The following is a 14,776-nucleotide window of genomic DNA, read 5'->3' on the forward strand; positions in this document are numbered from 1 at the left end:
CTCAGTAGATGTGGTGCACAGGATTAGTTGCTCCGTGGCATGTGGGATCATCCTAGACCAGGGCTCCAACCAATGTCCCTTGCATTGTAAGGTGGATTCTTAAACACTGGAGCACCAGGGAAGTTTGAGACCTTCAAGTTTTAACTGAGCATATTACCCAAGGGAGGATCTATAATTTCCCAGCTTCCTTTGCAGCCAGGTGTGGCCATGGGACCAAGTTTAAGTTAATGAGCTGTGAGTGAAAGTAAATGTGCAAAGTTCACGACCTTAGAGAGTGGCACTGACAAGTTGATTCCTACTAGTGAGCATTTTGCCCCTCTTAATCTCAACGTACAAGATAAAAACGGACCTAATTAGATATGGTGGAAGGTCAAGCCATAAAAATAAGAATGATCAAAGGCACTCTTTGAAGTATGGCTCCCTGTATCCAATTGCTAATCATCAGCCTTGCCCTTAATGCTCGGCAATTAAAAAAAAAACGAAATAATGCAATTTGCAGCAACATGGATAAACCTGGAGATTATCATACTAAGTGAAGTAAGCCAGGTAGAGAAAGATGAATATTATACAATATCATTTATATGTGGAATCTTAAAAAAAAGGATACAAATGAACTGATTTAAAACAGAAATTAGACCCACAGACAGAGAACAGATTATGGTTGTCAAAGAGGAAAGAAGTGAGGGACAGATAAATTAGGAAATTGAGATGGACACATACACGCTACTATATATTAAATAGATAACCAACAAAGACCTACTGTGTAGCACAGGGAACTATATACTCAATTATCTTGTAATAATGTGTAATGGAAAAGAAACTGAAAAAGAATCTGAATCACTGAAACTAACACAACATTGTAAATCAAATATACTTTACTATATATATATACATGTTACTTCGTATATAGAGATATAAAGGAAAAAAAAACCTTGCCCTCACTACATCATGATTTGAGATTTTTAACTATAGTAGGAAGCCATCGCAAATAACAAGATATTTTAAAATGTGTGTTCGATTTTTATCTCACCTTTTTAACATATCTGGTTTTCTGTATAATTATGGTTTTTAATGTACACCAGATGATAGCATAGTTATATGACAAATAATTATATTAAGGAGAACATGCTGGATCTGGTAAAAAAAAATTTCACAACCTCAGATCCCAAACCTCTGCAGTCCCTTCTGGTACAATGCCCCCTCCTAACTCCCTCCTCTTTGCTTGGCTAACAGTTCAGCTTCGAAGCTAACCTTCCCCGAAACTGGGTTTAGCAGCCTGTGGACTTCCCAGGTGGCGCTGGTGGTAAAGAACCCACCTGCCAATGCAGGAGATGGTAAGAGTCACTGTTCGATCCCTGGGTCAGAAAGATCTCCTGGAGGAGGGCATGGCAACCCACTCCAGGATTCTTGCCTGGAGAATCCCATGGACAGAGGAGCCTGGCAGGCTACAGTCCATGGGGTTGCAAAGAGTTGGACACAACTGGAAGTGATTTAGCACGCACGCATGCAAGAGCTCTTAAAACACCCATTTCTCACTCCTAACATACAAGATCGAAAGCGTTTGTTTACCGAGTCCCCCAGCCTAGATTTAAACTCCTGGAGAGTAAGGAATGTCTTTTTCTTCCTTTCAGCGTGAAACCATCAGAGCCCAAGGCCTGAGTCAAAACAAGATTTGTTGAGCTGTTATGCCCCAATCAGAGACAGGTCCATCATATTACTACTGGGCAAAGATTTTGGAAAAGTGGAACTCTTCTAGTTCCATCTCTTTGGAGGGCAACAGGGCAGAATCTGTCAAATTTTAAAGTGCAAAGTCCCCGGGACCCAGAAGAATTATTAACACAGATGTATAACAATGTCAAGTTAAAAAAGGTCCAAAGACTTTTTTCCCCCCCTGAGCGGTGTGGTTTGTGGGATCTTAATTCCTCGACCAGGAATCAAGCTTCTGCCCCCTACAGTGGAAGCTCGGAGTCCTAACCACTGGACAGTCAGGGAATTCCCTGTCCGGTTTCTTTTGCTCGAGTACATACTATTCATGTGCTGTTCTAGCTCAGGCACAACTAACCGATAATGGTCGAAACTGGGCTTTTCCTGGTGGCTGAGAAGTAAAGAATCTGCCTGCAATGCAGGAGACACGGTTTGATCCCTGGGTCAGGAAAATACCCTGGAGAAGGAACTGGCAACCCACTCCAGTATTCTTGCCCGGAGAATCCCATGGACAGAGCAGCCTGGTGGGTCCATGGGGTTGAAAAGAGTCGGCACAACTGAGTGACTAACACTTTCACTTTTCGAAATAACAGAAATCAGATTAGAGGTGCCTCTTGTCTGTGTCTGGCAGGTGAGTAAGCTGAAGAGAGCCGGGAACTTCCTGGGGGGAGAGAAGTCCTTTAGGTCCTAATGAGAGGTGGCTACACGGAAGTAGATGTCTATCACAACTCACTGAACTCTTATCTGTCAATTTTATAGTATGTCAATTGCACCTTTAATTCAAAAGAAACAAATTCTGGGTCTTCAAAGCTCATTGTCCAGTGTTCCTGCCCAGAGGAACAGTCGGGTGAGATTAAGAGAGCGATGAGTGGAGGGGTGGAGGAGGCTATAGGTGATAAAGAGAGAAATACATACAAGGAGTGTTTAGAAGCATCAACAGAACTTGGTAATTGAACTTACAAAGAGACCAGGCTGGAGGTAACCCCAGTGGAGAGCTCAGGAGATTCAAATGAGCTGAGCTCTACCTGCCGCTATCAGAAGATAGACTGATAATGTAGCCCAGCTACTGATCCAAGACAGGACATCGCCCTCTGAGGTGCCTCTGCAATATACCCCACCCCCACTGACTCACAGCTGAATCGTGATTATGCCTGAAAAAGGAAATGACTCATTTTTGGCTTCCCACATGGGGTGGGTAAAAAGCAATCAAAATTCCAGGACTCTCATAAAAAAAAGTTAAAAAAAAAAAAAAAAGGAAGTTCAGGCAAGGGGCATTCTCTACAGAGGAGGAGGATTCTGGAGGAGGAACTTCGCCATCTGCTCTCCCAGCCAGGAGATGGCAGTTTCAATCATTGCTAATCCACTTTGCCCAAGGAACCATCTCACACGCAGAATGTGCTACTGGAAAGGCTAAAAATATTAAACCATCTTGAAAGTGCAAAAATGAAAGTGTTAGTCGCTCAGTCGTGTCCAACTCTTTTGCAACGCCGTGAACTGTACCCCACCAGGCTCCTGTGTCCATAGGATTCTCCAGGCGAGAATACTGGAGGGGGTTGCCATTTCCTTCTCCAAGGGATCTTCCCGACCCAGGAATCAAACCCAGGTCTCCTGCATTGCAGCCAGATTCTTTACCATCTGAGCCACCAGGGAAACCCTACTGGAAAGGCTAGAATCATTAAACCATCTTCAATTTAGTTCAGTTCAGTCGCTCAGTCATGTCTGACTCTTTGCGACCCCATGAATCGCAGCACGCCAGGCCTCCCTGTCCATCACCAACTCCCGGAGTTCACTCAGACTCACGTCCATCGAGTCAGTGATGCCATCCAGCCATCTCATCCTCTGTCATCCCCTTCTCCTCCTACCCCCAATCCCTCCCAGTATCAGAGTCTTTTCCAATGAGTCAACTCTTCACATGAGGTGGCCAAAGTACTGGAGTTTCAGCTTTAGCATCATTCCTTCCAAAGAAATCCCAGGGAGGATCTTCTCTGGTGGTCCTCTGCACTCTGCACTCCCAATGCAGGGGCACTGGGTCCGATCCCTGGTTGGGAAACTAAGATCCCACATTCTGCAACTAGGCCCATGTGTCACAAACTAGAGAGCCCCGACCTCGCAACAAAGATCCAGCATAGCCAAAAATAAAAATTACAGTAATAACAAAAGTAAGAGAGAAAGAACAACAACCCCCTTCCCTGGACACCAATGAGCCCTTCCCTGGGCAGCAGTTAATCGAATATTTTCTCATCATCGATGGCTGAAGACCCTACCAACAAGAAGACCCTACTACTACATATTTCTACCTGAACAGCTGTTCATCCAACAGCTGACCATCAGCTGTAACATCTGAATGAAAAGTGAATGGATTTCACGATTACCGACAGCAGTCAGCTGGGAAATATCTCCTGGCCTTGCTTATATGGCCAAGGATAAGGGACGGTGAGCACCCAGAAGAGCACCTCAAGATGGGTGTCCCGGCAGTGGGCAACCCCCACCTGAGTAAGGAGTCAGAACTAGTCCTATTTCAAACACCACAGCCCAAAGAAACAAACAGCTCTTTCTTATTTCCTCCCAGTTCCACAAGCAAGGTTTGGGTTTTGTATGTCAGTTTCAGTTGAATTTCAGCAAAAGCAAACCAGAGCACTACATCCCATAACTCCTCATAATGCTGCTGCTGCTGCTGCTAAGTCGCTTCAGTCGTGTCCGACTCTGTGCAACCCCATAGACGGCAGCCCACCAGGCTCCTCTGTCCCTGGGATTCTCCAGGCAAGAACACTGGAGTGGGTTGCTATTTCCTTCTCCAATGCATGAAAGTGAAAAGTGAAAGGGAAGTCACTCAGTTAATGTCCGACTCTTCGCGACCCCATGGACTGCAGTCTACCAGGCTCCTCCGTCCATGGGATTTTCCAGGCAAGAGTACTGGAGTGGGTTGCCATTGCCTTCTCCTCCTCATACTGGGGATGCCTAAAATTACATATGCAACACACCCCCTCCCCCGCAAAAAAAGAAAGCAATCGAAACTCTAGCCTTTAGACCTCTCCTGTCACGGGTGAGGAATCAGAAACAAGGTTATCGAAACAGAAAAGGAGAATATACATTTCTGCTTTTTCTCCAGTACACATATGAGATGGTAAATGCTTTCAAGGTTTTCCTTCCGCGGATACTGAAGATAGTGGTTGTTCAAGAAAACCAAAATAATACATGGAGGGGATTCCCTGGCGGTTCCGAGGTTAGGACTCCGTGCTTTCACTGCCAGGGCCTGGGTTCAACCCCTGGCCAGGGTACTAAGATCCTACAAGTCGAGAGGCATGGACAAAAAAAAAAAAATTAAAAAATAAATACTTGGAATCATTTTCTTGAAAAAGAAATGGCCTGGGTCTTCCCTGGCGGTCTAGTGGTTGGGACCTCACTTTCCAGTGCAAAGATACCACAGGCCTCAGAGCCAAAAAACCAAAACATAAAACAGAAGCAACATCATAACCAATTCAATAAAGACTTTCAAAATAAGATGTTCCACACCAAAAAAATCTTAAAAAGAAAAAAAATGTCTGAAGCTAAGAGACTTAGCAGAAAATGAATGAAAAATCCTTTTGCCAGTGCTCTTTTCCACAAGAGGGACCACCAAGATATTTTCCCCAGAGGTGATCTCCGTGGTAGTTTTTTGTCTGCTCCTTTTGAGGGAGGGGTAGCCAGTTTCTATCACTGTCCACTGCTGACTACTTGCATGGTGTCTTAGCAACACATGGTTACTTGCTAGACAGCGGAGCAGAGTGTGGATGCTGTTAACATACTGAATGTGGAATGTGAAAGGCAATCAAAGCACTGAGCAAAAAAGGCATCTAGAATTGGGTCTTATTAAGGGGAGGAACCCTACAGATATGAGCAGGAATGCCCTAGAAAGACAGCATGAGGCAGATATCTCAGAAACATTCGCTCTATCTTTAGTGAGTGTTGCCCTGAAAGATAAATATGCCTGACAATGACCAGTGAATCCCACTGGGGCTAGTTGTTAAAGCAGTTGTTGTTTAATCACTAAGTTGTATCTGACTCTTCCCGATCTCACGGACTGCAGCATGCCAGGCTCCTCTGTCCTCTGCTATCTTCCGGAATTTGCTCAGATTCATGTCTGTTGAGTCAGTGATGCTATCTAACCATCTTATCCTCTGTTAAAGCAGACACAACTTAGTGGGAACACTCTACTTTCCGGGTTTGGGTGTGTCCCTGGCATATTTGATACCCTACACACAACTGTCAATTAATTGACTTTGATTTGGCTAAAGGAAAGAAAGCAAGCAGTTAAGATTCCAATTACTACCATTCCCAAAGTAAACAGACAAGAAATTCCCGCTCCCTCGGGGCAAACTGGAGTAGCCAGGGCTGCTACAAATGTCTATCATCAAGTTAACAGCAGAGTAGATACTTAGTGAAATACACAGCAGAATACTGGAGTGGGTTGCCATGTCCTTCTCCAGGGATCTTCCAGACCCAGGGATCAAACCCAGGTCTCCCACACTGCAGGCAGATATTTAGTAGCTGCCCACTCACTCTCAGGAGTCTGGGGAACACAACCAGACTCAGAGCCTCCTTGAGAACCAAAATACATCATTTCCTCAAGCTGCCTAGTGAAAAAGGAAACTGAAGCAACATATCTTGCTCAATGAAACTTCACTGCCATTAATATCCTCTTAGGGAAGGAGTGGATCTGTGTGTTAAATACAGGCTCATCAACTGTCTCTTTTCCAAGCCACCATCCCTCTGCTTCACACAACCCAATGGCTGAATTATTACAATAACCCTCTGCCGTGTGGCTGAAATTCTCCTTCCTTTCCTCCCAGAGGAAACTGATGTGTGTGTCACAGGTACTGATTCCAAGAGTTCAAAGGTCTCCGCTCAAAGCCACCCCCCCCCATTAAAAAAAAAAAAAAAAGATTCCTGCATCCTGTTCATGGGACAATTCCAATACTTTTCTAGGCCCAGATGGTTGTTAAGCTGGAAAAGGACCATTTCTTTATTATCCAGGGCGAGGTCAAATGTCTCTCTCAGCCACTGGATAACTCAGGATGTTGCACCAACTAGCCTCTTGCCCAAATCTAAAATTCAAACCCCTTAAAATGAAAGGTTATCATGTTGTCATGAGAGCAGCTCAACTGAACTCATTTTAGCGCCTATGAACAGACAAGGCAACCCCAAAGGGGTCCATTAGGTCCCAACTCTCGGTCCCTGCCCAGGCACGGATGAAAGTCTCCGTTAAGCGCCCTTCACTTCCGATCCGGGAAGGACTGGAGTTTCTAGGCAACGTTTCAGACTGGGAAGGGACTGAGGCCTTGAAGGTGGCCTGAGGGTCATGTCAGCGAACTGGTCCCAGTCGGGCGGGGTCGGAGAAGCTCCCGAGGACAAAGTGGGTACGAAGGCATCATTGCAGATAGAGGAGGAAACAGGCCTTGGCCGAGCGGGGCTCAAGCGCTCGGCGGGCATGCTTGCAGAGCTTCTCCAGGGGCCCGGGACTTGGCGCATCATTTGTGACGGGAGCCCGGAACGACCCGAGGAATCGCCTTCGACATCCTCCCGGAGATCTAGCTAGGCGCGAGGCGTGCGCCAGCCCCGCCCCGCGCCGCCCGGGCCTCAGCAACTACCGCCTCCCATTGGCCAAGGGGTGCGGCTCGAGGCTCGCCTGTTCGAATGGCGTCCAATGGGAGCTCGGGGGAGGGCCCATAGGGCTGAAGGCGGGGCTGGAGGAGGTGGCTAAGGGCGGAAGCTTGGTGAAGGTTAGACGAGTCCCGCTCCGCTTCGAGGGGCAGCAGCGCCCTTGGGAAGCACAAAGCCAAGTTGACCGCCGCCGTAACCCCTGAGGGTGAAACGGTGTGGGGGAGCGCCCGTGGAGCCTCCAGGCTGAGAAGCCCGTTTTTGGGTCCGTCTCACCCCTGGAATAACTCTGGGAGGGAGTACGTCCTCCTAAAGCGTACCCGGCTCTAAGAAAAGGAGAGTGGTCCCCCATTGGGGGGATACTTGTGGGGAAAGTCGCGTCGCGTTTCCCTCCCAGACCCCTCAGACACCTATCCCCCCGAACCCTTTTCCCAATGCAGCCATTGGGGAAGGACTTTGTGCCATTTTCCCACGTCTTCCATGGATTGAATGATTTTTCATTTTCTCTCCCGCCGGCCCCCCAAAATACCAAGGGGCTCCCCAAATTCAGGAGCTCACCCCTATCCCGTGCGGGCTTCCGGAGCCAGCCTTACCTGCAGCCTCCCCCGCAGCGATGAGCAGGGCGATGGCCCAGCGCAGCCCCCAGCCCGCGAGCCTCATGATCCCAGCCTCCGCTTGTCACGCCCCGGCGCAGGCCGCTGTCCGCTCGCAGTGACCGCTCTGGAAACCCGGGCTTCGCGCGGCCCGGACGCGACTGCACGCGGTGCGTCAGTCATTTGCAGCATTTCTATGTGAGGTTTCCCGGAGAGGGAGGAGTTTGCAGTGGGGTGATTTTCAAATATCTTCACCTCACTGTGGGAGGAGGAGTTTGGAGAGGAGGAGTTTCAAACGGCCGATGTGACATGGGCTTCTTAACCCATGAAGCCCTGACTCAGATTCCAGTTCTTTCCAAAGCTGGTCCTGGACAGGCTGCAGGGTTTGTGGCAGGAAGAGCTGAGCCGCCTCCACGCCCACCCTAAAAATGAAATCCCACATCTCCTTTAAATTTCTCTCAAATTTTGATTGTTATATTCTCTTTGGTGCCCAAAGAAGATTCTATCTGTCCTTCCAAATCGTCTAATTGGCCAATGACATCTCCCCTCTGATTCAAAACCAAAAACTAGAGATGTTGGAAACTTACCCCCCACCCCTTTTCTCTACTTGCCTTCTCCTTTCTAGGAATTGTTTATAGATTTTAACTGCTTCATCATATATAGTTTTAGAGGGTTCTTCCAAATTGCCCCATAAAACAGTAATCATCACAAAAGTACAGGCAAAGACTGATTTTGTTTTGTGGGATCCAGCACTTGGATGAATTATGGGCCAAAACATCTCTGAAATCAACTGACCTCATACCTGGGGTCTGGACATAAATATTGATTTATCTTATTCAGAGAAAGGGTTGAACAAACAGAGTAGCCACTTCCTCTCCCCAAAGCCAAATCAAAACAAACTAGAGATTTCAGAGCTGAACCTGAATGCCTAAACCACCAAGAGCTGATGGTGAACAGCTTTTAATAATCAGGGTGTCTCTTTGGTGGAGATTCATGAACTTGCCAGGGTCCCTTGCCAAAAAGCCCTCCTACAAAGGGTCTGGCAGTTTGGAAGGGTTCTCTCCGGATAAGCAGAGTTCTCTGAGGTTTTACAAACTGAGCTTGGCAGGCGTACTAACCTCTCAGCAGGCTTTCGGAGAAACCCAGGAGAGAAGGCAGAAAAGAGGCAGAGAGGAGATAATTGAACTCTCAGAAAGAAAAACAGTGATTAATCCAGAAGAAACTTATAGACAGTGTCTGGAAGTATAGAGCCCCAGCTTCTGAATCATACAAAATTTGGGCGAGTCACTTAGCTTTGCCAATTAAAAAAATCGGACATTGGGACTTCCCTCGTGGTCAAGTGGTTAGGACACCATGTTTTCACTGCAGAGGGAGTGGGTTTCATACCTGGTCAGGGAAGTAAGATCCCATAAGCCTCAAGGCAGTGGATGAGAGGGCAGGGTTGGGGAAGGAGATAAAATAAAAACCAGGGGGAAAGTAATGTCTACTTCCCTTACTTGGCAGGTTCAGTGTCAGGGTCAAAATGAAATCATGAATAATCTTACCTGCAGAAATTGACAAGGATGGGCAAGTTCTGGGAGTTGCAACATTTATGAATGTGTCACCCTCCATTCCATTCTTTATAACATATTAACATATGCTCCTTTTTTTCCCCCCTCAAAGGCAGGAGCACTAGGTTTGATTTCCCTTCTGAAAATTTACAAGACCTCACAGACTGTTTCTGTTGCGAGCCCAGCTTCCTCTGATCCATCTGGTGGTAGGTGACTTATTCTGCCCAACAGCCCTGGAAAGGGTTACCAGGAAGAGACTCTTTCCCAGAGAGGACTTAGCTTACTTAACATGTGTTCAGAGCTAGTATGGAGATATAGGGACAGGCCTGGAAAAGGGCTACAAAAACCCTGAAAAGAACATTCCTGGAGGTCTCAAGCCTGGGCAAGAATTCTGGGATGGTTTTACCCAGTCTGCCTTTGATCTGTCTGCAGAAATCTCAAGGTCCTTTCTGTTCCTGCCACATAAGCATATATTCCCCTGAGGATGGAGTCACACTTTAAATTTCTCTACTTCTTGGAGCCTCCATATGCTCTTCTGTAACTTACTCAGGGTTCTTGTGAGGATTAAGTAAATATATATATATATATGCTGGTGTCTGGGGAGGCCTTACAAATAGCTGTGAAAAGAAGAGAAGTGAAAAGCAAAGGAGAAAAGGAAAGATATAAGCATCTGAATGCAGAGTTCCAAAGAATAGCAAGAAGAGATAAGAAAGCCTTCCTCAGCAATCAGTGCAAAGAAATAGAGGAAAACAACAGAATGGGAAAGACTAGAGATCTCTTCAAGAAAATTAGAGATACCAAGGGAACATTTCATGCAAAGACGGGCTCGATAAAGGACAGATGTGGTATGGACCTAACAGAAGCAGAAGATATTAAGAAGAGGTGGCAAGAATACACAGAAGAACTGTACAAAAAAGATCTTCATGACCCAGATAATCACGATGATGTGATCACAGACCTAGAGCCAGACATCCTGGACTGTGAGGTCAAGTGGGACTTAGAAAGCAGCACACGAACAAAGCTAGTGGAGGTGATGGAATTCCAGTTGAGCTATTTCAAATCCTGAAAGATGATCCTGTGAAAGTGCTGTACTCAATATGCCAGCAAATTTGGAAAACTCAGCAGTGGCCACAGGACTGGAAAAGGTCAGTTTTCATTCCAATCCCAAAGAAAGGCAATGCCAAAGAATGCTCAAACTACCACACAATTGCACTCGTCTCACACACTGGTAAAGCAATGCTCAAAGTTCTCCAAGCCAGGCTTCAGCAATACGTGAACCGCAAACTTCCTGATGTTCAAGCTGGTTTTAGAAAAGGCAGAGGAACCAGAGATCAAATTGCCAACATCCACTGGATCATGGAAAAAGCAAGAGAGTTCCAGAAAAACATCTATTTCTGCTTTATTGACTATGCCAAAGACTTTGACTGTGTGGATCACAATAAACTGTGGAAAATTCTGAAAGAGATGGGAATACCAGACCACCTGACCTGCCTCTTGAGCAATCTGTATGCAGGTCAGGAAGCAACAGTTAGAACTGGACATGGAACAACAGACTGGTTCCAAATAGGAAAAGGAGTACGTCAAGGCTGTATATTATCACCCTGCTTATTTAACTTATATGCAGAGTACCTCATGAGAAACGCTGGACTGGAAGAAATACAAGCTGGAATCAGATTGCCAGGAGAAATATCAATAACCTCAGGTATGCAGATGACAGCACCCTTATGGCAGAAAGTGAAGAGGAACTAAAAAGCCTCTTGATGAAAGTGAAAGAGGAGAGTGAAAAAGTTGGTTTAAAGCTCAACATTCAGAAAACGAAGATCATGGCATCCAGTCCCATCACTTCATGGGAAATAGATGGGGAAACAGTGGAAACAGTGTCAGACTTTATTTTTGGGGGGGGGCTCCAAAATCACTGCAGATGGTGACTGCAGCCATGAAATTAAAAGACGCTTACTCCTTGGAAGAAAAGTTATGATCAACCTAGATAGCATATTGAAAAGCAGAGACATTACTTTGCCAACAAAGGTCCATCTAGTCAAGGCTATGGTTTTCCATTGGTCATGTATGGATGTGAGAGTTGGACTGTGAAGAAAGCTGAGCGCCGAAGAATTGATGCTTTTGAACTGTGGTGTTGGCAAAGACTCTTGAGAGTCCCTTGGACTGCAAGGAGATCCAACCAGTCCATTCTGAAGGAGATCAGCCCTGGGTGTTCTTTGGAAGGAATGATGCTAAAGCTGAAACTCCAGTACTTTGGCCACCTCATGCGAAGAGTTGACTCATTGGAAAAGACCCTGATGCTGGGAGGGATTGGGGGCAGGAGGAGAAGGGGAAGACAGAGGATGAGATGGCTGGATGGCATCACTGATTCGATGAACGTGAGTCTGGGTGAACTCCGGGAGTTGGTGATGGACAGGGAGGCCTGGCGTGCTGCGATTCATGGGGTCACAAAGAGTCGGACACGACTGAGCGACTGAACTGAACTGAACTGAACTGAAGTTGCTTCAGTAGTGTCCGACTCTGTGCAACCCCATAGACGGCAGCTCACCAGGCTCCCCTGTCGCTGGGATTCTCCAGGCAAGAACACTGGAATGGGTTGCCATTTCCTTCTCCAATGCATGAAAGTGAAAAGTGAAAGTGAAGTCACTCAGTCGTGTTCGACTCTTAGCGACCCCATGGACTTCAGCCTACCAGGCTCCTCCGTCCATGGGATTTTCCAGGCAAGAGTACTGGAGTGGGTTGCCATTGCCTTCTTTCTCTCTCTCTCTCTCTCTCTCTATATATATATATATATAAATACATTATGATTATATAAAATTATTACTTAAATAATTATATATAGCACTGTTGTGTGTTTTATTTATTTTTACTTTTGACTGTCCTGGGTCTTTTGCTATATCTGGGCTTCTCCAGTTGCAGCAAACAGGGGCTGCTCCTCGTTACAGTGCTCAGACTTTTTAAAAAAAATTAATTTATCTTTTTATTGAAGGATAATTGCTGTACAGAATTTTGTTGTTTTCTGTCAAACCTTAGCATGAATCAGCTGTAGGTATACATATATCCCCTCCCTTTTGAACCTCCCTCCCATCTCCCTCTCCATCCCACCCCTCTAGGTTGATACAGAGCCCTTGTTTGAGTTTCCTGAGCCATACAGCAAATTCCTGTTGGCTATCTATTTTACATATGGTAATGTAAGTTTCCACCTTACTCTCTCCATACATCTCACCCTCTCCTCCCCTCTCCCCATGTCCGTAAGTCTATTCTTTATGTCTGTTTCTCCATTGCTGCCCTGTAAATAAATTCTTTAGTACCATTTTTCTAGATTCTGTATATATGCGTTAGAATATTTATTTATCTTTGCCTTTCTGACTTACTTCACTCTGTATAATAGGTTCTAGGTTCATCCACCTCATTAGAATGGACTCATATGTGTTCCATTTTATGGCTGAGTAATATTCCATTGTGTATATGTACCACAACTTCTTCATCCATTCATCTGTTGATGGACATCCAGGTTGCTTCCATGTTCTAGCTATTGTAAATAGTGCTGCAATGAACAGTGGAATACACGTGTCTTTTTCAATTTTGGTTTCCTCAGGGTATATGCCTAGGAGTGGGATTGGCTGGGTCATATGGTGGTTTTATTCCTAGTTTTTTTTTTAATTTTATTTTATTTTTAAACTTTACATAATTGTATTAGTTTTGCCAAATATCAAAATGAATCTGCCACGGGTATACATGTGTTCCCCATCCTGAATATTCCTAGTTTTTTAAGGACTCTCCATACCGTCTTCCATAGTGGCTGTATCAATTTACACCCCCACCAACAGTGCAAGAGCATTCCCTTTTCTCCACACCCTCTCCAGCATTTATTGTTCGTAGATGTTTTGATGATGGCCATTCTGACCAGTGTGAGGTGATATCTCATTGTAGTTTTGATTTGTATTTCTCTAATAATAAGCGATGTTGAGCATTTTTTCATGTGTTTGTTAGCCATCTGTATGTCTTCTTTGGAGAAATGTTTGTTTAGGTCTTTTTCCCACTTTTTGATTGGGTTGTTTGTTTTTCTGGTATTGAGTTGTATGAGCTGCTTGTATATTTTGGAAATTAATCCTTTGTCAATTGTTTCATTTGCTAAAAATATGGAATGCTTCACAAATTTACATGTCATCCTTGCGCAGGGGTCATGCTAACCTTTTCTGTATTGTTCCAATTTTAGTATATGTGCTGCTGAAGCGAGCACATGCTCCGACTTCTTATTCAGTGACTTCTCTTGTTGCAGAGCACAGGCTCTAAGCAAGTCAGCTTCAGTACTTGCGGTATGTGGGCTCAGTAGCTGCAGCTCCTGGGCACTATAGAGTGGGCTTCGGTAGTTGTGGCACATGGGCTTAGTTGCTCCATGGCATGTGGAATATTCTGAGACCAGGGATCAAACCCATGTCCGAGCATTGGCAGGCAGATTCCCATCCACTGTGCCATGAGGGAAGTCCTAAAGGATTATATATATAATGATTATGTATATAAATGATTATATATGTGTGTCACATGTATGTTTCAGTTCAGTTCAGTTCAGTCGCTCAGTCGTGTCCAAATCTTTGCAACTCCATGGACTGCAGCACACCAGGCCTCCCTGTCCATCAGCAACTCCCGGAGATTCCCTCACACTCATGTCTATTGAGTCGGTAATGCCATCCAACCATCTCATATATATATGTATGTGTGTGTGTGTGTGTGTGTGTGTGTGTGTGTGTGTGTATATATATATATATATATATATATGCAATTGGGGGCTTCCCAGGTAGCATTAGTGGCAATGAACCCGCTTGCCAATGCAGGAGACATAAGAGACACGGGTTCAATCCCAGGATCAGGACGATCCCTTGAAGAAGGGCATGGCAACCCACTCCAGTTTTCTTGCCGGGAGAACCCTGTGGACAGAGGAGCCTGGCAGGCTACAGTCCATGGGGTTGCAGAGTTGGACACATATTGGAGCCACGCTTGTTTGGCACATAATGACCATAGGGTATCGGTTCCTTGTTTTGGTTTTGCCTGTCTTTGCAATGATATCTTCTTTTTTCTTCGCTCTTCTCTTTATGGGAAACGTTCTTCCTCACAGGCACTTAAAAACAAACCTTCCATGGAATCCACTTCATCTAAAAGTTCCTAGGCTTGCAAAATTATCTAAACCCAGGGCACGTGTTTTCCTCGTTCTGATGCCCTTTGTCCAGGTTTCCAACTCTCTAAGTCACCAGGAGGCTCAGACCAAAATAGGTCTCCACCCAAAAGAGTCTG

At 45.4% G+C, this 14,776-nt stretch overlaps 1 protein-coding gene and 1 non-coding gene across 2 annotated transcripts in view; both read right to left on the reverse strand.

Moving 5' to 3' along the window:
• The window catches only part of LDLR (low density lipoprotein receptor), a 33,164-nt gene extending 25,027 nt beyond the window's left edge, over window positions 1-8,137 (reverse strand). The window contains exon 1 of the mRNA XM_025293492.3: window positions 7,935-8,137. Within this exon, the coding sequence (XP_025149277.3) occupies window positions 7,935-8,001 (67 nt within the window). The 5' untranslated portion in view covers window positions 8,002-8,137. The remainder of the gene's footprint in view (window positions 1-7,934) is intronic.
• A 5,483-nt stretch (window positions 8,138-13,620) lies between these two features.
• LOC112587211 lies at window positions 13,621-13,727 on the reverse strand. Its single transcript, XR_003111727.3, has one exon. It is a non-coding gene; the product is annotated as a U6 spliceosomal RNA (small nuclear RNA).
• Window positions 13,728-14,776: the final 1,049 nt, after the last annotated feature.

The sequence above is a fragment of the Bubalus bubalis genome, chromosome 9 (genome assembly GCF_019923935.1).
Source record: "Bubalus bubalis isolate 160015118507 breed Murrah chromosome 9, NDDB_SH_1, whole genome shotgun sequence".
Lineage (NCBI taxonomy): Eukaryota > Metazoa > Chordata > Mammalia > Artiodactyla > Bovidae > Bubalus > Bubalus bubalis.